General features: G+C 34.7%; 2 protein-coding genes across 2 annotated transcripts in view; one reads left to right on the plus strand and one right to left on the minus strand.

Annotated features, from left to right (window-relative positions):
* Positions 1-25,888, minus strand: part of ATPsynbeta (ATP synthase, beta subunit) — a 36,894-nt gene extending 11,006 nt beyond the window's left edge. The window contains exons 1-6 of the mRNA XM_089090647.1: positions 25,732-25,888; positions 19,559-19,713; positions 16,590-16,773; positions 10,001-10,162; positions 4,754-4,923; positions 2,850-3,249 (exon numbers count right to left, since the gene is read on the minus strand). Coding sequence (XP_088946773.1) covers positions 2,850-3,249; positions 4,754-4,923; positions 10,001-10,162; positions 16,590-16,773; positions 19,559-19,713; positions 25,732-25,828 — 1,168 coding nt within the window. The 5' untranslated portion in view covers positions 25,829-25,888. The remainder of the gene's footprint in view (positions 1-2,849; positions 3,250-4,753; positions 4,924-10,000; positions 10,163-16,589; positions 16,774-19,558; positions 19,714-25,731) is intronic.
* A 185-nt stretch (positions 25,889-26,073) lies between these two features.
* Positions 26,074-26,536, plus strand: part of Alg3 (Alg3, alpha-1,3- mannosyltransferase) — a 35,632-nt gene continuing 35,169 nt past the window's right edge. The window contains exon 1 of the mRNA XM_089090648.1: positions 26,074-26,264. Within this exon, the coding sequence (XP_088946774.1) occupies positions 26,084-26,264 (181 nt within the window). The 5' untranslated portion in view covers positions 26,074-26,083. The remainder of the gene's footprint in view (positions 26,265-26,536) is intronic.

Raw genomic sequence — 26,536 nt, forward strand, 5'->3', positions numbered from 1 at the left:
TGAAGATAGGTTAAGGGGTTTCTCCTCCAAAGCCACCAGTCTATCGGTCCCCCCGCACCCGCAAACTTTAAAGTCAACAAAGTAATAATCGAAAGATCCCACCCCGCGCCAGTAAGCCCGCGTGATAAGGAGCCCGTACCACTGCCGAGTCATGAAAACCAACTATGCTTATCATCCTTCGAGAAGACCTAAGTTGAGAAGGTATAAGTAGAACAGAAATAACTGGTGTAGAAATAATCAAAATAAACTTGAACCGAGCTAGCTTAAATAACACATCAAAATAAAAAACCAAGATATCTCAAACAAAAAAACGAAACAATTATCAATCTAGAGCGGGATTGATCTAACATCATACACTAGTCGCCTTTAATATTTCTTATGCTTTTGCCCACTGCGACTCAGAATCCGATTTATACTCTAGCCAGAGTTTAGCCCCTTTTTGTTTCACTCGTGTGAGTTGTGCGGATCCATTCTCACGATTTCCTTACCCTTAGACAGTAACTCGTTTCTAATAGAGTTTAATTTGGGTGGCAAGTCCGTGCAAATCCGGACCCCAGTTCCTTTCAGCTTTGATATTGAACTGAAGATTGATAGAATATCTTTTTCTGTCGACACTGTTACAAAAACTGGACGCTTACGGCTAGACACATTTGACTCCTGAGGCACTCGGTAGCACTGTGATGATTGGATTTTATCCGTGATTTCCATTTTTGATGTCAGTAACGTAGACACATTCGTGAGAACTGACTGTTGGTTTTTCTCTTTCAGTAATCCGAAGATGATTAAGTTGAGTTTTCGGTCTTTTACTTCGATTTCCAGCAGTTTCGTTTCGACTGTATCAAACTTTGACTTTTGCTCCTCAAGCTGGCTTTCTAGACTAGCAATCTTCGCATCACGAGACTTCAATTCATTTTTCAAAGTCTTAACCTCATCCGAAATCGAGGACAGTGTAACAGCAAACTCTTTTTGTTGGTTAATTATGAGATCCAGTTTCTTTCCCAGTGCCTTCATTCCATCATCAAAAGTTTTCTGCCTGACTGACGACATATTTCTTTAGCTATAAAATCCGCTCTCAGGTGAGATTTATGTTTTCATTTAGAATTTCATTAAATACAGACTTACTGGCAAGTATCCAAGCAGTATCCAAATGACAGAGTCTAAGACCGGTATCACTAGTCAATTAAGTTCACTCGTTGAATGATAGATCGCTATGTCTCTAATTAAAAGATTCTGACGTCACAGCTATAACAATTCACTAATACACAGAAGTGGTCAAACTTGTTAGTTACGCAAGCCAAGTTGTTGAGATTTTAAGCATGTGTTTTATCCGACTGAATTGAAACTTATTTAGCTGTTAACTCTATGAACTGTAATTCATAGGCAGGGGTCTTCGAAGATTATAATCATTTCTCGCCTTTCTCAACAAATGGACTCTTCTAAGACACTCTTTGCAGACCTACTAACAAATACGTCTTCATTTTCTATTTGAAGCTGTTCCCCTTAAAGGTTTCTAGTTGAACCAGAGGAAGTAGTTACTCCTTGTTTAATGTCAAACTTTATAGAAGTCCCAAGACTGATCGGATCACCAGGGTGTTAATACTCATCAGCATTAGCGATTGATCAACATATCTGAGTTATATGGTGGTTGAAAATAAGGCAGTTTAGTTGGGGATAGTTGAGTTGTGTTCACCATATATATATATATATATATATATATATATATATATATATATATATATATATATATATATATATATATACGCTTAGCAGGATCCACCGCTGTGTGGACACGTACCGTGAGTTACCAGCCTTCTCCCAACAATGTGTTAAACTGAATGGAGAAGCAGAGCACCATCGTAGTAAAATCCTTTACAGGAGGACAACTGCGGCAGGGCGTAAGATCCAGTTTTTATGGACAATGGCCTCTGCAACGGACTGCCTCATCCCTGTCAGGGTGCCAAGGGTCTGGATACCATTGGTCAAGAAAATTCCCATGAAACATCTATGAAGCTTCTACGCAGTTGAGACTATTGAGACTTGGCCACTAAAGCTATTGCATCTCTGTGCTATGGAAATCTTTGACCCCCGCTATATACGAAAAAATCCCGAGGATTCGGTACTCCGACAGAATCTCCAATGACATGTCAATTTAATGCAAGGTCTAATGATGGGAGGTTAGGTTAGATTTAGTTAGACGAGGTTAAGTTGGTTTAGGTTAGCTTAAGTTAGGTTTTAACCCATTTCTAATATTTAGAATCAAATTTAACCTAACCTAATCTAAAATAACTTTAACTTTTACCATCATAGGTTGCATAAGACTGAAAAAACTGACCCGTAAAGCTAATTGAATCGAAGCAGAGAAAAAGGAATTTCGAATATTCACCGGCGAATGTCTACATTAACTAGATTTCGGACATTCACCGTAATATACATATAAATAAATAAATTTATATATATATATATATATATATATATATATATATATATATATATATATATATATATATATTAATCCAAGTTACCCAGAGGATCAGAGGAAGTCATAAAGCTCATTTTGAGGCAAGTCGCATTATCACACAGGACTCGTCTAACTTCGTCAACTGATGCAAAGGAACTGAACCGGGGAAAAATAATTTTAAGTAGTGACAATGATTGTCAGCATTTTTTTTTTTACACCAAGTTAAGATTAAATGTTTTACAATCAGTGATGGTGTGCATTAAAATAAGTATTTAGAATCCAAAAGCTACATTCTTGTATCAAGGTAATGAGCCAGGAATTTATAAAAGAAAGAAAGAAAAAAAAAAGAAAGAGAGAGAGAGAAATAAGAAGGATGAATCATAACACTAACCAAGTTCGGCAATGGCTCGAGATAACACGGTGGTAGCGTCCAAGTGAGCGAAGGTGGTGGCAGGTGCAGGATCTGTCAAATCATCAGCAGGTACATAGATAGCCTGTACAGATGTGATAGATCCCTTTTTAGTGGTGGTAATTCTTTCTTGCATAGTACCCATGTCAGTGGCTAAAGTGGGCTGGTAGCCTACAGCTGATGGAATACGACCCAAAAGGGCAGAAACCTCGGAGCCGGCCTGAGTGAATCGGAAAATGTTGTCAATAAAGAGCAATACATCTTGTCCTTCTTGATCACGGAAATATTCAGCAACAGTCAGTCCAGTTAGAGCGACACGGGCACGAGCGCCAGGGGGCTCATTCATCTGACCATAGACAAGGGCGACCTTTGAAGTCTTATCCTAAAAAAGAAAAGATGATAAGGTAATCCTCAGCCTTTGGGTGCAGTTGAGAAGGCATTCCAACTTATGAAGGCTGCTTCACCTTCTTATGAAGATTTTAGAGCGTAGTTTTCAGTACTGGTAGTTATTGTATTTGCTTTTCATGTCCTTTATTTTTTTCCCGCTCTATTCTTCGTGCTCCGTCTTTTTCTGTTGAATGCAAGACGGGTTATTAACAACTCAACTCAATATTGTCCGACTAAATACTGAATAAATTATAAGCTACACCCCAGAGACATCAAAATCATTATCGTTAGATGTTTTTCTTCAAGGGGATGTATTTGGATTAATAACAGTTCAGTAAGTTTTCATTGAAGGGCATCAGAATAAAACTTTTTTGCCTCCTGAAAGCAACCTTGGTCTATTCGTACTTGGAAACCCCGATTTACTAAGATTTTTTTTTTGGATTGTTTCAAAATTATGAGAACCACATTTTCGTCAGTTTTGCAACTTAAAATTAAGCAACCAAAACTAATTAGTCAAAGCTGACAAAGCTTTTCGTCCGTAAAACTTCAAACATTAACAATCTGTTGATTTTTAAAGACAACAAAACCTTCTTAAGCTGCTAGGAAAATAATTTTAGCTTATTTACTCCTTGATTTTATCTAACGTTTCTTCCTTTTAATCTTGGCAATCATTACAAAATACATATGCAAGACTTTTTCGTTATAAATGAATTTCTGATTTCCTCTAACAAATAGATATATATATATATATACTTGCGTAAGTTCCCATTTAACCCATTCAGATAATCAAATTTTATTTCACTCTCCTTTGTGCTTTAAACATTGTAAATGACAATCAATATTGTAACTTGATTACGCTTATAGATAAAATTTTAAACGAACTCATTACAAATATTAAAAAAATACCTCTTTTTTCGTCAATGATATAGCTGGATGTACTCTGCCTGCTTCTCAGCACATACACCCTTTTAATACTTGATTCTCAAATGTTGAACTGAGGCTGCAGGCATCCCACCTCCTACTGATCAGGGGAGGGGATTGAGATAGCTAGGGCATGTTCTGCGGATGAGTGAAAACAGATTGTCCTTTTTGGCCAACCGTCTAGGGCTAAACGGAAAGCAGGTCGTCCTTGGTTAAGAGGATGTCATAAAGAGAGATCTAAAGGAAATGGCAACTTCCTGGAAGACTTTGAATAGATTGGGATGGGGGAGGAACGTAAGTAGCTATGTTGGCCTCAGGTGGCTTGGTGCTGCGGTGAGTTGTTAGTAGTAGTAGTATACATAATTACTCTGCCTATGGAAATAAAATCACCCAAATACACAGACACCTAATAATTCTCAGAAGCCTCTACCTTTCAAAATGAACTACTTGAGCCTTCATTTGCAAGCGCACGAAAACTTACTTCTCCCCTGGAGCCGGACTTGTATGTACCTTTACTTTCTGCATATCAACATGACTAGTTTTATACCAAGTGATTTGTTTTATTCAAAAATTCTTACCTTAAGGGATATGACACCGGATTCGATCATTTCATGGTAAAGATCGTTACCTTCACGAGTGCGTTCACCAACGCCAGCAAACACAGAGTAACCACCATGAGCCTTGGCAACATTATTAATCAGCTCCATAATCAATACAGTTTTTCCAACACCAGCACCACCAAAGAGACCTGAAAAACGAACATGGGAATAATAATGATTAATAGACTTTACAAAGAAAGAGGTCGATATCAAAATCAGTTGAAGATGAAATAGAAGAAAGTTTCAGTAAAATCCTGGATTATTATTCAAAAAAAAAAAAACTAAAAAAATTAGGGTAGATCCCGTATTTCGCTTTGCCGGAAGAACATAAACGAACACTCAGACGGAGAGACTTGAAACGTTTCTTCTCCCAGAAAGATGTGAAGAATAATTCAATACTTCAAATGGGTGGTCTATTCTCTCACTTATGCAGTCCAATGGAATAAGAAGTCATACAGCCTCCCTCTTTACACCCTCCAAGAAGTCCCATTTCCCTTAAATCTTTCCTTACGACATCCTCCCACGCCATTCGGGGACAACCTGCTTTTCGTTTGGCCCTAGATGGTTGGCCCACAAGGACAATCTTCGGCAATCTGTCATCCGCAAAAGGTGTTTTAGCCATTTCAAACTTTCTCTCATTATAGCCCTAGAAAGCAGGACTGAACTACATTTTTCGTACAGCTTACTGATAGAGATACGGTAAGGCCAAAAATTAAACAACCAAGAGAAACACTTCTCTTTCTAAAGCAGAGATACAATAGAGATTCAATCAGTCTCATATGATTCAATTTGTCTATTTTCAACCCTCAAGCCCGCGTGCAGTTACAGTTTATAAAACTTGCATTCAATTACCCAAGAGCCTATAAATCCTTTTACCAATTTTGATTAAAATAACGACACTTTGAGTAATGTAGCGTTCTCTAAAACCACGAATTTAAAAAAAACAAGTGGCAGTTATGAAACGCACTTGCTATACCTTTCGTATATCTTCCACTTATTTATGGAAAATAAGGGGGCTAAGCCAAAAGGAAAAAGTCACTAAAGATTAAATATACCCACCCCAAAAATTGCTAATAATTCAATTCAAACATCCTAGTTTTCAAGCAATGGCTCTTTTTTAGACTAGTCATATTCTGTTATGATGGCTGCAAATTCTTGCTGCCACCTTCTTGGTCTTGTCAACAAACACTTCTCTTTCGAAAGTAGAGATACAATAGGAATTCACCAGCCACGTAAGATTCAATTCGTCTATTTTCAATCCATATGCCCACCTGCAGTTACAGTTCTCAAAACTTGTAACCAAACATCCGGGAGCCTATAAATTCCGACACTTTGTGTAATGTAAAGTTCTCTTAGAAAGATGTTTTTTTTTTCCAGTTGTAAGTTGCAAAACCTTAAAAGTAGTAAAAATGAACGAAAGTTACATAATTTTTTTTTTGCATACTTTTACCAAATATGGATTTTCCAGAAAATGCCATGTCTAGTACAAGGAAAATTTGCCAATACAATCTTTCTAGTACTACCATCCATGGGCGCCCATATGGGGGCGGGGCAGAGGGGGGCTTCAGCCCCCCCCTGGCTGAATGATTTTGCCTTACATTTTTGTTTTGAAATTTCTATTAGGCCTATAAAGCGTTAGAAGTGCCGATTAATCCAGGTAAGCCCCCCCCCCAAAATGCAGCTTATGGGCGTCCATGCTACCATCTAGTACTTCATGGTCCAAATGCTAATTATGACAATTGAACTAAAATATTACTTTTGTTTCTTCACCTTTTTTTTTGCCTGACATTAGGCCCCAGATAAAACACTCGTTGCGCAGCAACGGTTTCTCCCTGGAAGTTGATAATAGCTTGCATAAAAGGTGCTCATCTTTCGCTTTGGCTCCCCTTATATCCTTCCCAATTTTTCGGAGTGACCATGGTCAGCATATAAAACCACGAATTTAAAAAACAAGTGGCAGTTATGGAAACGCACTTGCTATACCTTTCGTATATCTTCCACTTATTTTTGGAAAATAAGTGGGCTAAGCCAAAAAAAAAAAAAAAATCGCACAAATTAAATCTCTCTCCCCCCACCCCCGAACAGCTAATAATTCAATTCAAGCATCTTAGTCTTAAAGTAAGGGTTCTTTTTTAGACTATCTGTCTTCTGTTCAGATTGCTGCAAATTCTTGCAGTCAACTTCTTGGTCTTTGCACAGTTACAATCGAAAATTTACTTAATAATGCAAAAACTATTCTTTTGCATCACCCTGAAATGGAGCTCCCGACAAACAAGGGATAATTTCTTTTTTTTAAGGTCTAGACAACAGAAAAATTAAAACATGCTCCTTTCTAACCTATTTCGTATATTACTAACCATCCAAAACCTGAAGTTGTTTTCAACTACTGTAACGTTTCCTTAAAACCACAAATTCACAAAAATAGGCAGCGGTTTTAGAAACGCACTTTCTATACCTTCCGTATATCTTCCACTTATCTACACAAAATAAGTGGGGTAAGCCGAAAGGATAAAATTCGCCAGTAACAAAATACTTCCCCTCACCAACTACTAATTTTTCAGTCCAAACACATTAGTCTTCAAGCAAGGGCTCTTTTTTTAAACCAGCCCTGTTCTGTTACGAATCCTGTAAATTGCCGCCACTTTTCCGGAATTTGCAGAGATAAAATTGAATAACATAAAGGTCATTCTTCTACAGAATCCTAAAATGTAGGTCCCAACAACAAAAAAAAAACCCAACACAACTATTTAAATTTCTAAAACAATCAAAAAAAAAAATCTTTCTAAAGCCTTGATAAAACATAGATTAAAAACAAGCACTTCTTTTAACCATTTGTAACCCTCCAAGCCCTTAATTTCTCTTCATAGAATGTAACAATTGCTTAAGACCACGAATTCACAAAAATAGGCAGCGGATTTAGAAACGCACTTGTTTTATCTTCTGATTATCTTCCACTTATTTACAGAAAATAAGAGGGGTAATCAAAAAGGGTGAAAACTACAGGACTTTTACTCAACTATACAAGTTACCGCTAAAATTTTAGTCTTAACAAAAGGACTCTTTAAGACTAGCCATGTTCTGTTTTGATCGCTGTAGATTCTTGTCACAACCATGACTTTTAAGTCCTTGCACATATACAATGTCATAGATTTTGCTAATAATATAAATATTCTGTTTCTATAAGTGCGACAAAACAAAAATCTAGAAATGCCCTTCTCTTACCCAGTTTCTATACTTTTAACTTTCGAGCCTCCTTCAATTCTAAACTTTTCAAGTGCCAAAGGACAATATCAATTCGTCAGTGTCAACTAAAAACGACACTTAACGCAATGTAACGTTTTCTTAAAACCGCAAATTCACGAAAAATGAGCGGCAGTTAGGGAAACACACTTGCTATACCTTCCGTATATCTTCCACTTAATTACAGAATTAAGTGAGGTAAGCAAAAAGGATATATAGTAGAAAGAATAAAATACCCCCTCCCAACTATTTAATAATACAGTTCTGACATTGTATTCTTCACGTAATAGCTCTTTTAGACAAGTCAGTCGCAGCAAATTCTTGCCATAAACCCGAATTTTAGGTCTTTTCACAGTTTCAATCGAGTAAGTTCTAGAAACAATAATAAAAATAATCATTCTTTTCCAGAAAACTAAAATGACATCCCAACTGGCCAGAAGAATACATTTTTCATTGTAAAGCCCCGATAAAACAGAAATTTAGACATATATTTATCTGACCCAGTTCGTAATTTAGTTTCCAAATCCCATGCAGTTCGTAAAGGTATAATGTCATCAATCTTAAATTAAATAAAAAAGCACAAACTTATAGAGCACTTACACATTGCGGAAATCCCTCCGGATTTAGCAATGCCGCGCGGAGATTCCTTCCCTTTTTGTGCTTGAAAAACTCTAATTTTCCGCAACGATTTGGTTATATCAGGACAGATTCTTGCAAGTTTTTTTAAATGAATAAAACCATAACTATAGATCATCAAAAACTTCATGATTTTATAATATTGGTTCAAGGCTAGCCCAGCTTATATGATAATGCTCACCCAGGCTATAAGAGAACTAAGAAAAACGGTGACAGTTGACTCTCTATTGGTGGTCGGACAACCACCTCCTCTTCCTAGAGGTGTTCAGTCTGTTGTTTCAGACTGAATTTCTTTCTCTTTTTGTCTTCTGGGACTTCTTAGCAGTGTAGGGACTAAAGCGAGAGTCGAATTAGCCAATATTTTTCTTTTAGAATTTGTTTTCATCTTGAATACTTGGGTCGTGCTGATGCATTTATTTGAAACCATTGCTTCAAAACATAGCGTTTTCTGGGCCATCGTTCGAAAAGATACGGACGGATTTCCGCATTGAGTAAATGAACGATTATGCAATGTACCGTTTTCTTAAAACCAAAAAAATATAAAACAAGCGGCAGTTATAGAAACGCACTTTCTATACCTTCCATATATCTTCAAATTTTGAAAAATAAGCGGGTTAAGAAAATAGGATCTAAGTCTAAAAAAAACTATTAAAAGGACTACTCTTAAACGAGCTACATTCTCGCAGTCACCACAACCCTGACTATTGGGTTGCAGCAAAATTATAATTACACAAATCTTAATTTTAACACAAATACCATTTCCTATCAGGAAACAGAGGCATTAACTAAAGGAACAGATACTAATTTCCCTCTTAAACCAGGACTTATAGCACTTGTTAGGCGCAATTCATGTATTTTTTAGGTTTACCAACTGAAACAATTACACAAAGGGGAGACTTTCTCTCGCATAGGCAAATAGCATTCGTCGAAATATTAGAAAAAAAGACAAGGCAAGTACCATTTAGGAGAGTTGAAAAAGTAAATGCTATGAATAAGTGTTGTATACAGCTGTTTTGAAGTAGCCTTTTGACAGGACAAATATTGCTGATTAGCTAAGGGCGAGTTGGAAAGAACTAGAAAATTAAGGCTAAAAAAAAAATTAATAATTTACCTATGCTCATGCCCATATAGCCTCATTATTCCTTGTGCAGAAGACACTTCTTCTGATGATGGGTTTGTTGCTGGTTTATGCCCTTCAATTTAAAGCTTTCGATGGCCCTATTTGGAAGAAGCTCTAAAAGGGCCTTGAAGATGGTGAGACGACATATGTGTGGAATCTTTTAACCTTTTTTGTTGTTTAATGTAAATCGAACACTGTTGTAAATATCTTTTAATACTTATTGCACTTACCGATTTTGCCACCTTTGGCATAGGGGGCAAGAAGGTCAACGACCTTAATACCAGTGACTAAAATTTCTTGTTGGACACTCATTTCAACAAATTCTGGGGCATCGGCGTGAATAGCAGCGAACTTGTCAGTAACAATTGGACCCCTCTCGTCAATTGGCTCACCTGAGAAAAGCAACAGAAATACTAATGTTGTTTCAGTAATTACAAAGGAATATTACGTAGATAATTTCGGAGACCGCACTGCCTTTCCATGACGATAAATAAAAGTTCAAATAGGGCTAAAATCCTTTTAATAGACAGTGATGATGATAACAGTGATAGAAATTCACAAAAATACCAGATATTTCGGTCACATATACGCTTCCGCAAAGAGAATAGCTTCCGCCTTTGCTTTGAAAAGAATTAGAGATTCAAACAATATGTAGTGTTATTTGATTTAGTATATAAACTTTTGTTTTAATTTGTTTTATTTTAGTTTTACTACTGATGACGGTCACTGTATATGTGACCGAAATATCTGGTATTTTTGTGAATTTCTATCACTGTTATCATCATCACTGTCTATTAAAAGGATTTTATCCCTATTTGAATTTTTATTTATCGTCATGGAAAGGCAGTGTGGTCTCCGAAATTATCTACGTCATATTTATGGGGATGATTTGACCAAAATTGTGGATAAATATATAAACACTCAAAAAAAAAACATGCAAATGTTATCAACCAACAGGATTTTCTTCTACGATGTAAGAAGATGAGAATTGTGCCACCTTCACTAAAATTCAATTGACATTTGGGCACTTTCAAGGAAGAAAAGTTTGAACGAAGCTTACATTTCAAGACTTTAAATCACATTATTAAGGATAAAAGTCGAAAAAGAGCTTTAATAGTTATAGATAAACTTTCCTTGGAAAATCTTATATAAAAAAATGCTAGTGTAAGTGTCTTTTGTTTTTTCCAACAAACAGGAAAAAATAACTTTAATCTTGACTTTCGCCTTTCCAGAAAAAGTTTGCTAAATAATTTTTCGAAACTATCAATAAATAATTAGGTAATACCTTCGTCAATTCTTGGACCAGGTGTGGTTAATTTTTTATCAAGAACTTTAGCAATGCAAGAACAATCAGTGCTTAAAAAACGTCTAAAATCTTGTGTTAACCAAGAAAAAATCCCCGTGGAAGACTATTTCTTCAATATAAACATATTTGCTTAAAAATGCAAACTTAATAAAAAGAGGTTAGCTTAGTAAGAGATTCTACTGTAAAAACCCTATCTAAATTTGTATTGAAGCCGAAATTTCCTAGTACGACCATCAATGACATAAGAATTCTTAAAAACTTGAAAAAGGATGGTTCAATTACCATTACAAAAGCAGATAAGAGTAACACTTTAGTTGTCATGAATACTGAGGACTACAAATCAAAATTAAGAAATTTACTAAATGATGAAAAAACATACAAGAAGTTATTGTATAATCCAACAGACTCTTTTACAAATAAGTTTAAGAACGAATTAAAGTGTTTAAAGGATGAAGGAAAAATTACACCTCAACTTTATAACAAAAGCCTGCCATGCAGTTCTTTGTGCCCTAAATTATATGGACTTACCAAGATTCATGAGCCTAGCCTACCATTACGACAAGTTGTGTAAAATACAAGGTGGCCAACAAGTGTTTTGAGCAAGTTGTTAGTGTCAATCTGTAAACAACTTTTGTCTAGACAAATTTTGCATAATAAGAATTCTTCGAATTTGGTTGAAAAACTAAAAAAAGTAGAAATTTCTTCGAGTTTTTTGCTTTCAAGCTTCGACATTGTATCAATGTACACAAATACTGATGTAGAAGCAGCCGAAACTCTTCTAGAAGGAAAGCTCTTAAGAAATTTGGATTTGATTAGTGGCAAAAAAGATTTGGAAGTTTCTGTAATTATGTATTTAGTAAGGTTGTTCAATAAGTTCTCTTATTTTTTTCAATTTAGAGGGGAGTATTTCTAACAAATAAATGGTTTACCTATGGTGGTCCATTTATCCACTTTATTAGCTAATATTTTTTTGTAGAATATTGAAACACTTTTGTTAGATTCATATTTTTTAAAACATATTTTCTGGGGCCGATATATGGATGACATTATTTCAGTATGGGATTATGGGGAGGAGGAATTAAAGGGATTTTTGGAACATCTTAATTGTTTGGAAGGAGATTTAAAGTTTACTGTTGAATTGGAAGAGAATGGGAAACTTCCTTTCCTTGATGTTCTTCTTTTGAAAAATCAAAATAGTCTGGATTTTAAAATTTACAGAAAACCGACAAATAACAATAGATTTTTGTCTTATAGTTCCGGTCACGCTCGCCGAGTAAAAATTGGCTCGACCATTTCTATAACTCATCGGATCTTTAGTATTTGCTCTCCAAAATTTGTTGAGGAGTTGTCTTTTCTAAGAAAAATACTAATAAGTAACATGTATCCAGAATGGTTAATTAACCAGACTTTCTCAAAAAGAAGAAAAAGGTTTCTATAGATTTCTAAGGAAGTCTTGGAGACAACTCGGGAGAAGGAGGTTTTTTTGTTCCTTACCATATGTACCCGGGCTAAGTGAAAAACAAAAGAATTTTACAGAGTAATGGTCTAAGGTAAGCTTTAAAGAGTAATAATACTTTGGGTAGTTTTCTAAATTCTGGGAAAGATCTAACTTCATTGAGGCAACAAAGTGGGGTTCATCAGATCCGATGTACTTGCGGAAGCTCATATGTGGGACGTACTAACCAGTTTGCAAATGAGATTACTGCAACACGATGGGGCATTTGCCGTTGCGTTAGAGGAAAGTTCTGAGTTTGAAGAATTCTCTTCAGCTTTTTCAGAACATATTTTCAATTTTCTAGACACGGTCACTTCCTTAAATAATGTCTCACTCATGTCTATAGTCCGGAGTTTAAAGAAAAATTTTCGTGAAATTCTGGAAATAAAGAAAATCTTGTTCACGAATATTTCTTTGAATCGGGATACAGGTGAATATGGGTTGAACTCTATCTATGATAATTTATTAAAATCTGACAGAGTAAAGTTCAATTCACCCAATGTAGTTGACCTTTGTCCAAATGTTATATCATTGAACGCTAATGAACCGAATCCAAGAAGGTCAAAGAGAATAGCTTCCGCCTTTGCTTTGAAAAGGATTAGAGATTCAAACAATATGTAATGTTATTTGATTTAGTATATAAACTTTTGTTTTAAATTGTTTTATTTCAGTTTTACTACTGATGACGGTCACTGTATATGTGACCGAAATATCTGGTATTTTTGTGAATTTCTATCACTGTTATCATCATCACTGTCTATTAAAAGGATTTTATCCCTATTTGAACTTTTATTTATCATAAAGGAATATTAATTTTCACTGTATTACGTGGTAAGCTCAACATTATTTTTCATCTATAAATAAACAATAAAGAAATAAAAGAGTTAAATTCAATGAATAGCACATCATACTATACCACAAACACGCCATAAAACAATTGACATAAGCATTCCCAACAAAGCTTACAAAGAGTAAAGAGGGAGAGAGAAGGTAAGACATTGTAATACCCATATAACTGTACAAAAACATCCTCCCTTTAAATAGAGTCCTAGAGCTTCTCAAAAACCAGAGAATCCAGGCATTCTTCAAAAAAAAATAACTATTTATATACCTTCTAATTCTTTTGCTTAAAACAATTGGTCTAAGCCAATAGTGTTTCCACTACAAAAATGATAATAATTTATGCAGCTCTTGCAGAAAATGAAAGAAAGAGTGAAGAGCGAAAGGAATGGAGACGAAAAGAGTGAGCGAGGCAAGGGAGGAGAGAAACAGGTGAGGAAGAAGGGAGGAAAAAACATGCTTTTGCCCCATTCAAGGTTTGTGTTCCCTAGAAATCACAACAAGCATCTTTAAAAAAAAAAGCAGAAAAAAAGACACTCAAAAATGTCAGTTTATAGATGGATAGAGCTGAATCTGAGCTACTGAGTGATAGCAAAATTATTGCACAGGAAGCATAAACTACTACTACTAACAACTCACCACACTACCAAGCCGCCTGAGGCCAACACAACTACACATGCTCCTCCTCCATCCCAATCTATTCAAAGCCTCCCTTTTTACACCATCGCAGGAAGTACCCATTTCCTTTAAATCTTTCTTTATGACGTCCTCCCACCCCAGACGGGGACGACCTCCTTTTCGTTTAGCCCTTGCTGGTTGGCCAAAAAGGACAATCTTCGGCAATCTGTCATCCTTCATCCACACAACATGCCCTAACCATCTCAACCTTTCTTTCATTATAGCCCTAGAAAGCGGGATTGAACCACATTTTTCGTAGAGCCTATGTTTTGAAATACGGTCAGTTAGTCGGGTACCCAGAACAATCCGTAGGCAATTTCTTTGGAAAACATCTAGCAAATCTTCATCTGGTTTTCGGAGCACCCATGCTTCAGAGCCATATTTGACCATTGTCATCACTGTAGCTTCTAATTTTCTAATTTTGGTTTGCAGACTTATCTTCCTATCCTTCCAAACTTTTTTTTAACTGTGAAAAACCACCCTGAGCCTTGGCTATCTTACTTTTAACATCTTCAATGCTCCCACCATCTTTACTAATACTACTACCAAGGAAACATAAACCCCTCCTTTTAACAGATTAGAATTAATAACTCTGACTAGAAAAAAAATATCAGAGGCCAAACTCTATAGATGTGACAAAAGTTACATGCACTTTCATCTCAATTTTCCTTTTATTTGTATTCCTTGCAAGTCCAAGTTATTTTGACTTGTTTTGTCTCATTAACTTGTTCTGGGAACTCTTTTTTGGATGATACACGTGAAAAATACAAGATATATTTTTTCTTTAGTGAATTTGACTAGCATTAGGCCCGTATTCTTAGCTTTTTTATGGTTTTACCAATAAAAAGGTTTATACATTTAGCTGACTTTATTTGAACAATCACCTGCACTGTTTTTGGTCACAAAGATCATAAAACTTTATTTCTTTGGAAGACACAAAACTACTTATTGCTGGATATCCGTTGTAAATTCCCATGAATTTAGAACAAACCAAGAATCCCGTTTAACATTGGTAGCCAATGACCTGTATTGGGTCAACCCCAAGACGAGGACTGGCGAAAATCATGTCAAATTCTTACTAAGCTTGAAGTAAAATGAGTCTGGTAATCCACCTTCTCACAAAATTTTTTACCAGAGTAGTAACTGGTCAGCTGAACATCTTTTAACCCCGTCCCCCCACCCTTGATAAAAGAAGAGATTATAAAAGATAAATAAAAAGGAAAAAAAGAGTTTGAGAAAAAGAAGAAACTAGATATTGCAGATGATTTTGGAAATAAAGATTTTAAGAAGTTATGGGGTTATATAAGGAATGATAGTGGAAAAGGAAATACCCAGGTTGCTCCAGACGCAAATTTATGACATGATTACCTAGTAAGCTTGGAAGGTGATTGTGTAGAAATACAAGGGACGATGAATTGTTACCATGACAGGTCATTGTAACATGGTTTTATTCTTCTTACATCGTAAACAAGGAAAGAAATTTTACCAGAGTAGTAACTGGTCAGCTGAACATCTTTTTGTTTCTACTTGAGAAGCATTTCATGACAGGAAATAGAGCTTGTATACCTTGGACAATGGCACTTAATTTATAATGCATTTCCCCTTAATTTATAATACTCCAACTTCGTTCAACTGTTTCCATATATAAACTCAGATCCCCTAAATTGTTCAAATGTTTTTAACCTGTAAATTTAATCAGGCTTGGAGATCTGTTTTTTTTTTATTCTTTTAAATAAATATAGTAATGTATTTTTGACATATCCCATCTGAATCTATAGGAGAAATATCTGTTCTTTTAGACATTTTCGGTGTCGTTTCTGTGTTACAGTGGTGTGGAAGTTTATTAAGATGCGAGTTTTATTATCTGTCTTTGGTTTGTTTTTTTCCCTCTTGTTGAGTTTTTTTTTTTTACATTTTTTTTAGATGATTTAACCAATTTTTTTTTCATTTTCTTCCGTTGATGAAGACCCCCAGACGAGGAGTTAAAATATTCGATTTTCTTTTATTAATTAATGTGTTGTTTGTTTTTTATTCTTTGCCACTACTTTATGTAAATCAAACCCGTTTTTCTCGCTTAATTTTTTGTAAACAGAAAAACAGTGTGGCCTAAAAAATTATTTTGGACAAAGGCAACAAGATAAAGGTAACTTGGTGCAAATCTAATCAAGAGATGTCTTTACACTCTAAACATTTTGCTCAAAGGTATTTTTTTCAATATAACAAATAAAATTTCGACAATACATTCTGCAGTCATCAGCTTCTTTTTTAGCAAATAACATGAACTGTACTGCTAAATTAGAAATTATAAAGCATTTACCTGACAAAAAAGAACAACAAAGAAACTGGTTTAATGTCAGGAAAAATTTTAGCATTGTATATTGTGAAAATATCCAGACATTAATATCTTAGTGTACAATCCCAGTTTTGCAAGCACAGTAATCATTTTTCAAAATATTGTGCTAACAAATAATAGAGTAAATGAAAATAAATAAACTCTTACCAATAACATTCATAATTCTTCCTAGAGTTTCTGGACCCACAGGGATCTTTATGGGGGCACCAGTATCCAATACATTTTGGCCTCGAACAAGACCTTCAGTACCATCCATAGCAATGGTACGCACAGTATTTTCTCCAAGATGTTGGGCAACCTCAAGAATCAATCGTGGCGAACGACCTTGGACCTGTAAGACAATTCTTCAAATACTCACAACATTCTTGACATTTTAAGATAAAACCATATTACTGAAACCTTAAATGAAGTAGTGTATATAACAAAGCCAAAACTTATAAATAAATTACTTGTTCTTTGGTAACTAATCTTAATTAAACATTTAAGAGCAAATTATTTTCTTTTTAGAAACTCATACACAAAATAGAAAAAATCTTCTCAGAGCAACTCAATTTATCCTATTTTACAATTTGCACAATATTGTTACAGATTATCTTAGGTCCAAGTCTCAGGTGGCTTGGTGCTGCAATGAGTTGTCAGTAAAAGTAGTATTAGAATTGACTGAAAACTTCAAATGATTAATAATGTGAAGAATAGCCCTATTAAACATTCTAAGTCAAGTTCAGCAAAGAATCAAATCTAATACAAGTCCAGATATACAAATTCTATGACATTGCTACAAATTATTTCAGGTCAATGGTTTGCATGATAAAAATCGAATTTACAGTCATAATGTTGCAAATATTAAAATCCAAAGAAATTTTATCAGGTATACCAGTACAGAGAGGCCCCCCTCCTCTCCCAACAGGACTGATCTTACAGCTGTCACACAAAAAATTAAGCCCTAAAATTGCACTATTCTTGATTTCAAACCAACTTTCAAAAAATTAACATCCCCTCCCTAAAAAACAAAATTATGCGGCAATGAAATAGAAAAGGGTATACTAAAACCATATAATTTAATTAATTATAAAATTAAAGTTTCCTACTATCACATGGTTGCACAACAACCATAATATCAGAGAAATTAACTAATTTAAGCCACAACAATGTGCAAGAGTGTTTTGTATAAATTCAACAATCAAATGCCATGGCAATAATACAAAAATTTGTCATTTCTAAACAGTTGCATGTTTTCAATTAATACTTTAATTAATGATAAGACAGTAAAAAAACAGAAAAAAGAAATGAATAATCAAACTATACAAATTGCTTAACATATTAATGTTCTCATTCACAATGAGTTTTTTCTTCTCTGTCAAAAATGATTTATCTGCACAGACAAAAGCTATTTCAAACCATTTTTTATACCTACAGTAAGGTCCTACCCATCATTTTTCAAAAAAGGGGTCCTAATGAGCCAGAGATTTGTCCTTCTTGGAACACAATTTATCTACATTTTGCATAAATAACACAGGGTTGTAGTAGCTTTGGAATCCAGGACAGATCATCAAGATAGCAAAATCTAGATCAAAACCTGAGATGACATTCCAATTTGAGCTTGTGACCTATGCACTAGGATTACTTAGATTTAATTTATTACCTTAAATCGCGCTTGCTAGCGATAGGACGAATCCTGTCGGATTCGTCCTATAACATTGGACGAATCATTATAAATTGATAACAAATTTATGTTATCAGACTGGCAAGATCCCGCTTAATCCTCTTGAATAGAAGACTTCATCTCTTGAAAATGGTAGGAAAAAATACAAGTTATCTTTTGTCTTTCAACTATTCATACAGGTCAAAATTGACACAATTTTATCCAGGAATTAAGCTGAGATCTGGACTTTCTTCAAGACAATATCCTATTGCATAGAGTGCAATTCCACTTGATGTTTTGAACATTTTAACCATTTCATCAGGCACAAAGACTGTGTATACGAGCAAAACGATCTAAAGATTAGCCAAATAGCAGAAAAAGTGGTTGATTCTGAAAAATTTTATCTGATGGCTTAACACCTTCTTTAAAGACCCCCTCCTGAAGTACCAATATCTTGAAAAGCTGGTAAATGAACTGAAGGGAAGTTTTGTGATGTGAACTTAGAAGTCATAAACATACAAGCTCTTAAGTATTGAGTCATGAGTATAGGTAATTTATCACTCTCAGACATTCACTAAGACTTGTATTTCATATTTTTTACTACTGCAGTGGCTCTTCTTTGCACTCTCCAGAACCTACATGAATCTTATACCATAGTGTTGCTATGAACAAACCAAAGTTGAGGAACAACAAGCATCTTGTACAGCTTCATGAAAGCATGAAGATTTACAACTTCAAGGACATAGGAGGAGGCAATGTTCTTGTAGCCAGAGAGAAAATGATATTGGTTGCAGACAATGATGACAAAAGTTACTTACTCTATCTTCACTCTGCATCTCCTGCATATTTCTTGTTGCCTGGTTTAACAGAGCCTATCTGAAACTTGTGTTGAAATACATATAACATAATTAAAATGATGAATTTCAAGATGTTGTCATTTGCCTAGCATCTGTCTAAACATTATAAACATCATCTATTTTATGTTTGGAACTACCAAAAACTGGTAATACCTGTGGAGTTGGGAAGATCTTTGAAATGGCTGACTCCAGTTTAACTCCTTTGTGTTGATTACTTCTGATCACCCATCTCCTCCAAAATTTGTAATTTTGCTCAGTAAATCTCAAGAACTATATTTTTTTTTAAATGAGAACAGTAATTTTATTGCAGATTCTAGAGTTTTTTTTTAACCTGAAAGTAGTAACACAAGGAGAGATGGTGTTACTTATTGAAAATAACAATAATATTAAATAAGAAAATATTGCATTTTGTTCTAGATATTTACATAAAAAACTAGTCAAATACTGGTCAGAAACCAGAAAATACTTGGGTACTTAATTTATTTTGGTCCTGAGAGTAAACAAAGTTTTGTTGAATTTACACAGAATACAATACAAAAAGCAAATAATGAGAAAAGTCAATAGTTCCCAGCAACAGATATGAATTTTTCAAAAGTTACACAAATGAACATACTCACTTCTAGTGCATTGAGAATAGGTGGGAGCTGGTCTTCAAATTGTACATCTACAACAGCACCAATAACAGCAGTAATTTGGCCATTGGAAGTATTAGCTGCAGCTTGAGCTTTTGCAGCAGCTGCAGCACTATCTACTTGTCCAGCATGAACAGATCCTGAAATAGTTGACATATAAAAAAGTCAGAAGAATACTGTATTTATTGCAAGTTTTTTGTTGTTGCTAAATTGAGGTTCATGCTATCTTAAGAATTAGTTGACCTTCTATATAATATCTGTACTGCATTACTATGTTTGCTGATGATTTCTAGCAATTTGGCATCATTTCTCCAATCCTTAAAATATTAAATCTGGATCTTGACTTATATTGGTGGGCTATGACTTGGAAGCTTGAGTTTATTCCCTCAAAATGCAAGGCCTTTCACCTAGGTCATAGAATCCCTCAACATGATTGCCATATTTCTACCAAAGATATATAAGTTCTTGAATGTTGATTTTGAGAGGGACTTTGGAGTTAGAACTGATGATGAGCTTAAAGAATGACAAGACAGTGAGGCAGAGGCATCAAAAGCTCTAAGAGACTATGACTTTTAGGCTCTGAAAACTCATCATTCTGTAGTTCTCTTCAAGTTTAAAAAACTTCCTTTTCAACCCTGAATAATGTAGAACAAACAGCTGAAAGAAGAAAAATAAATATTTCAAAACAGAGAAAAGAAAACCCAGGAGAGGCAGAGATATGTAGTGCAAAGACAAAAGGAGGAAGGGTTCAAAATAAGGTAATAAAGTTGAGACCCACAGTTTCCAATATCCAAGCATTCAATATATCTGCCTTAGGATAAAATTATTCACTGGACACCAAAATGCCGAATCAATCAGTATTAAATGCACTAAGACAAAAACTTGGCTTTTCTTTGATGCCCTTGGTGGCACAGATGAAACTGAGTCCCAAGAAAATACTCTGACCTCCTAAACAAGGGTTGGACAACTGTTATTTATACATGATGGAAAGGTAATGTGGTCTTCAAAAATACATACATCATGTTGGCAAAGACAAACTCAATAGAAAGTTGGTTTCCATTAAATAAGCAACTGGGCCACCTAAAATAACAACAATAAGTGAATATTGTAAATATAAAATAGGGCAGACACTTGATATCATTTCTGAGCACTAGGTTCTAGTTTTTAAATATTTTGGAAAGTTTTTAAACTAGGTTAATAAAACTTATAGAAATGGATCTGTTGAAACATCCCTACCTCTATTGTCCTGCTTTTTCCATGGCTTTAAAGATTCTTTAAGCCTGAGAAATAATAACAGTAAAAAAAAAAAGTTTGACATAGTCTACTTTTCTTAGACTATACATCTTAGCAGGGGAGTTCCAAGGAATTTAACTGAGTTCCATGCTAAACTTAATTTTCAAAGTTGAAGCCATATCCCTAGAATTATTTCCAAAACAAAGCTATAAGTTTATAGAATTGTGCTTTTCCAACTCTTAGAGGAGCTTTAAAAAAAAAAAAAAAAAAAAAAAAAAAAAAAAAAAAAAAAAAAAAAAAAACTGAAGCAGTGGCTTATTTACTATCAATAAAAGTTGTTGCATGGTGAAAATTAGTTCCATATTGAAAATTGAGACAAATTGTAGGTTCAGTAAGTTAGCAACCTTGTTAATGTCTGTATTTTCTCCCTCTTGCTCTGTTACCAGTTTTTTTTTATATATTGTCTATTGACATAGTTATTATCTTTATCATTGCATAGTAAAATACAGTTTGACACTAATGGCCTCAGATTTTTACAAAGCTTGGTTACTCTATTCCTTTCATGAATATAAACAATATGGTATTAATATTTTTTGGCATTATCTTTTTAGTTTTGATGCTTATTCTAAGTCTTAGTAATTTTGACATTTTTCTGTAATAGAAAACAGATACTAAAGCTGTGCATCTTAGTGGGATAAAACACATCTTCTTTATAAACATATTAGCTATAATAAAAATTACTTCAAATTTTATTGGAATATGATTTGACTCTCTAAATGCTCTTGAGAAATTAAAGCAAGTTATTGTAAGGCTTATTGTAGAAGTACAAAGAGAAGAAATAAATTATTTTATAGAACAAAGCAAGTGAAAACCAGGACACCAAGACCAAGGGCCGAGATATCATCTGTTCAGGAGATGTGGCAAATCATTTGACAGGACAGAGAGGTCCCAGCTTGTTCTGGTGGTCCAAAAACCACAAAAGCTTACAACAGTTAACATAAACTCTAATATGAAACAACTCCTTGTTCAACTTCATTGAAAAGATTGACTAAATTGTGTTTTGTCTCTAATTATTTCAAACTTGAACTTTTATAAACTAGACAACTCCACCTTGGTTTAGTTTATTAGAGAAATTGCTAAGTGTTTGAAAATCCTGGATCTTGAAACATTTATGACTTTTACTTGATTGTCTGATTCCTTCACCTTCCCATTTCTAAAAAAGGTTGAAATATATGAATGTTGTAAAAGAATTGTCATTTTGTATTCTGTCTGTTATGAATATGATTGTATTTGTGTTGCAATGAACAAATTCTTGGTGCCCCTTATTGGATATGCAATAAAAATACATTTTTATAAGGTTTTTCCAATTTCTAAGGTTCAGTTTTGAAAAGATTCTTAATCAAGACCTAACTAAATTTTGTTTTGATAGGTACAATACATTGAATTTTCAGTTTGCTTCATCTTTCACCAAGCAATCCCATGGATCTAGCCCTGAATTGCCACCATATCCTATAACTAGTCTCTTGCCTAAATCTTCAATCAATGAAAACATTGTTCTTACTAATCTTGTATAAATGTCAATAAGTGTAAAGGACCAGATGGGATACATCCCAGCCCTCTCAAGTTGTTCTGAGCTTTCCCTTATGCAATTCCTCTCAGCTGTCTCTACAAAAGGGGCAATTCCCTTCTGATTAGGAAATGCCATGCATCCCTCCAATCTACAAAAACATACCTAAAGTCTGCACTAAAAATTACCATCCCATCATGATAGCTTCTGTTGCATTTGGTAAAATTTTTTACCAAATACCAAAAAAGTTGGGGAGGGGGTGCCCCTTCCTGCCCCCTTCCCTTGGGATACCCCTGGCTACAGCTATAGATCTTTCTACTATATAATGGATACAGACCTTTTTATTAGATAGAACCCAAGTTGTCAGAATTTTTGGTTCTGGTGGCATTCCTCATTTTCCTCCTCTACAACAGTTTTAGGTGGTGTCCCTCAGGGTATTATTCTTGGACCAGGTCTATTTAAATGTTGCTCCAAATCTTCCATCCCCTCCTCCCAGTTATCACTAGCAAGTGGAATTAAAGGTAACTATAATCTATCCATATTAGTCTTAACATTCTTGGAAATGGGCTGATGCATAGGTCCTTGCCTTCAATATCGGAAAATATCATGTCCTCCATTTTGGCCAGCATAACACTAGCATTATTTCCTTTAAGGAAATCTTCTTTTTGTAGTCTTCAAAGAAAGAGATCTTGAAGTGATTGTTGATTACAGATTGAATTTCAGTGCCCCTGCCAAGAGAGTTATCATCTGTCTTCCATTACCTTGCCATTATCAAAAGGACAATCTCAAGCTGAAATCCTAGAGTGTTTGTAAAATTGCACAAGGCACTGGTTTGACCATGACCTTATCCTGAAATCTCTTTGGGATCCTCTTTTTTTTTTTTAAGTCCTAGAGAAAAATACAGCCCAGGGAAGATATCTTTATCAGTGGATTGCAGCAAATGTCCTGTTAAGAACATCTGCACCTCCATAAACTCCCATGCTTACATATAGTAGAACCATTTCAGGAATAATTGACTACAATTTTTCTGCATATTATAAAGTAAGAACTACTTTACTTACATGTTTCCTTCTCAACAGGCCTAATTGTACATTCACTAAATGTGCATCACTGTAAATGGCATCAAACCTAATACCCAATTTAGGTATGCCTTGACAGGGTGGGAAAGCAAACCCCTAATTGTGGAAACTTAGCTTGGTTACACATCTCAATAATCTTATTATGTGGACAGGAGCTGTATCCAGGATTTTTGTTCAGGAGGGGTTTTACTAAATTTTGACTTATTTTTTTGGGGGGGGGTTACTAATTTTTTGACTAATTTTACTGATTTTTACCTAGGTTTTACTAATTTTCGAGTTGGTCAAAAAATTTTTTTTTTTTTTGGGGGGGGGGGGGTTCAAACCGGGTAACCCCCTGGATACGGCCATGGGGGGGGGGTACCTAGGCTAGGTTACATATTTGGTAAATTTTTACCAAATCATATTATTGACTTACAAATAATGTGAATCTACCACTTGCCTTTTTTTATGCTCTTTCCAAATATAATAATCATTTTTGTTGGAAATGAATTTTACCCCCACCCCTATGTACCAATTCAGGGTGTATTTACACATTAGGGAGATGGGGGCAAAGTTTAAACTTACCTCCCATTTACATCAGAAATAAAATCTGCCCCCACTCTATTCCCCTTAATGTGCAAATATATACCCTGAATTGGTATACAGGGGTGGGGGTAAAATTCATTTCTGACAAAAATGATTATTACATTTGGAAAGAGCATAAAAAAAGGCATTGAGTGGTATATTCACTTTATTCATAAGTCAATAATATGATTTTGAAAAAAATTACCACATATTTAATATATGCTATGCTTTACCAACCCCCACCCCCTTATGGGCAAATATAGCCTATAGCTCAAGTTTGCTTCTAAACTAGCCTATTATATTTTCCTCACATTGTTTTATTTCATTAGTATTGACTAAACTTGACTTCTCACATGGGTAGGCTACCAGCTAATAGAAAAGTGCCAAAGAAAATATAGTATGAAAAATTGCATTGGTAGATTCAGGAGTAGTAATTACAATTTTAATCAATCTTAATAGGCTAGTAAAATATTACTTTGAAACCAAATTTGCAGGAATTTTTAAGAGCCTGAAAAAAATTATCTTTACAGGAGATTCAATACTACATAGGCTAATCTTGCTGGTTAATGTAATTTTAGGTAAAACTCTAAACAACATTACAGGAAAATAAAAAGTAAACCAGTGGAAACACTATTGAGCAAAACCTAAAAAACAGAACTTACAGCCCCCCCCCCTGGGTAAAGTTCTACCAAATCATATTATTGACTTGCACATAAAGTGAATATACCACTCAATGCCTTTTTTATGCTTATTACAAATATAATAGGCCTAATAATTTCTTTGTTAAATTAATTTCAGCCCCCCCCCCCTCTATATGTCCATTCAGGGTATGTATTTCTACATTAGGGGGGGGGGGCTGAAATTCATTTCTGATAGAAATGATTATTATATTTGTAATCAGCGTAAAAAAAAGGCATTGAATGGTGTATTCACTTTATTCCTAACTCAATAATATGATTTGGAAGAACTTTACCCCCCCCCCCCGTGAACAACAGGGAAAATCACATTTTGGTAAATTGGCAATTTACAACATAATTTAGATAGGATGGAAGTGAATATATTGTAGATGCCCTTTTGTACACCCTTTCAAAGTTAAATAGGCTAATTGTTTCTAGGGTAAATTCTATTTCAAGCAAAACTGACATAGCCTAATTTTTGAGGGATTTCTAGGCCTAGCTCTTTTTCAAAATTTCCACATAGCCTATTTGTTTTCAAACATTTTACTGTTAAGACTATAAAAAATAGCAATTACCTTTCCTGAATCAGCTACATATGCAGTGGTGTAATCTGATCAAAATCCTGCGGGACAGGGTGGGGGAGGGGGGAGTTGAAGCCAATTTTCCCAAATCAAGCAAAATGACAGGAAAACTAAAAAATAAGCCATTTGGTAGCCTACTATAGATACTTTAAAGTAATATAGGCTAAAGATACTTTATAGTACTATAAAGATAAATAGCCTAGGCCTATAAACTAAAAAAACTGATGTTTCTATTGATGCTTGAATTGTGCAGAATTATTTTTGGCTAGTTATGACAAGAATAAGGGAGAAACTAATTTTCAACAGGGGGGCGAGGGCAAACCAAGGTCTGGGAGGGACAGGTGAATAAACCTTATTAATAGGATAAGGCCAGCCTAGGTAACTTAGAAATAGGCTATCTTAACTTTGGTGAACTATAGCTACAAAAAAGCCAAGCCTAATAGAATAAACTACTTACTAGATGATAAGGCTGCAGGAACAGCCTTAGTTAATTCAACAGAAGGCTTAGAAGCCGACAAAACTTTCAGAGATGCTCTTCCTACGGCTCCTAACATTTTTCTGCAAAATTTTCTTAGAAGAAATGTAGAAAGTAAAATCAGAAAAATAATATTGGTCACGTGACCTTTCCTGGCAAAATTTATCGTTTTTAATTAAAAATCAATAAATTTTCATAATTAAGGCAAAATTTAAGTTAAAAAATATCTATAATTGTTTACTAAAAATATTTTACCTTACACTTGAAGCTTTCTACTGCTTATTGAAGAATTGAGCGAAAAAAGTGTTAGCGGGAAAGTTCAAAAACAGAAACCATGGGTGTTAGGAAAATCTCACTCTATGTTAAAAGAAAATTCTTGCATTTTATAAATTTTTGGTCAAATATAAAGAATATTGAAGATATTCTAATGAAACCTGAACGCACAACTGTCCTGGCTTGGATGGTTATTCTAGCAGAATTGGTCCTCAATGCTGTTATCATAAACACAGTCAGTTGTGAGTAGCCTATCCTGACAATCACATTTTTTTTCTTGTAGAGCCATACAGTTTTGTAAAATACATGGGTAAAGTTCTACCAAATCATATTATTGACTTACGCGTAAAGTGAATATACCACTTGATGCCTTTTTTATGCTGATTACGAATATATTAATCATTTCTATTGGAAATGAATTTCAGCCCCCCCCCTCCCCCTATATATGCCAATTCAGGGTATATTTTTCTACATTAGGGGGGTGGGGGAAAATTTTATTTCTGATGTAAATGGG

The sequence above is a fragment of the Artemia sp. Qi Xiang Cuo genome, chromosome 6 (genome assembly GCF_049724085.1).
Source record: "Artemia sp. Qi Xiang Cuo chromosome 6, ASM4972408v1, whole genome shotgun sequence".
Classification (NCBI taxonomy): domain Eukaryota; kingdom Metazoa; phylum Arthropoda; class Branchiopoda; order Anostraca; family Artemiidae; genus Artemia; species Artemia sp. Qi Xiang Cuo.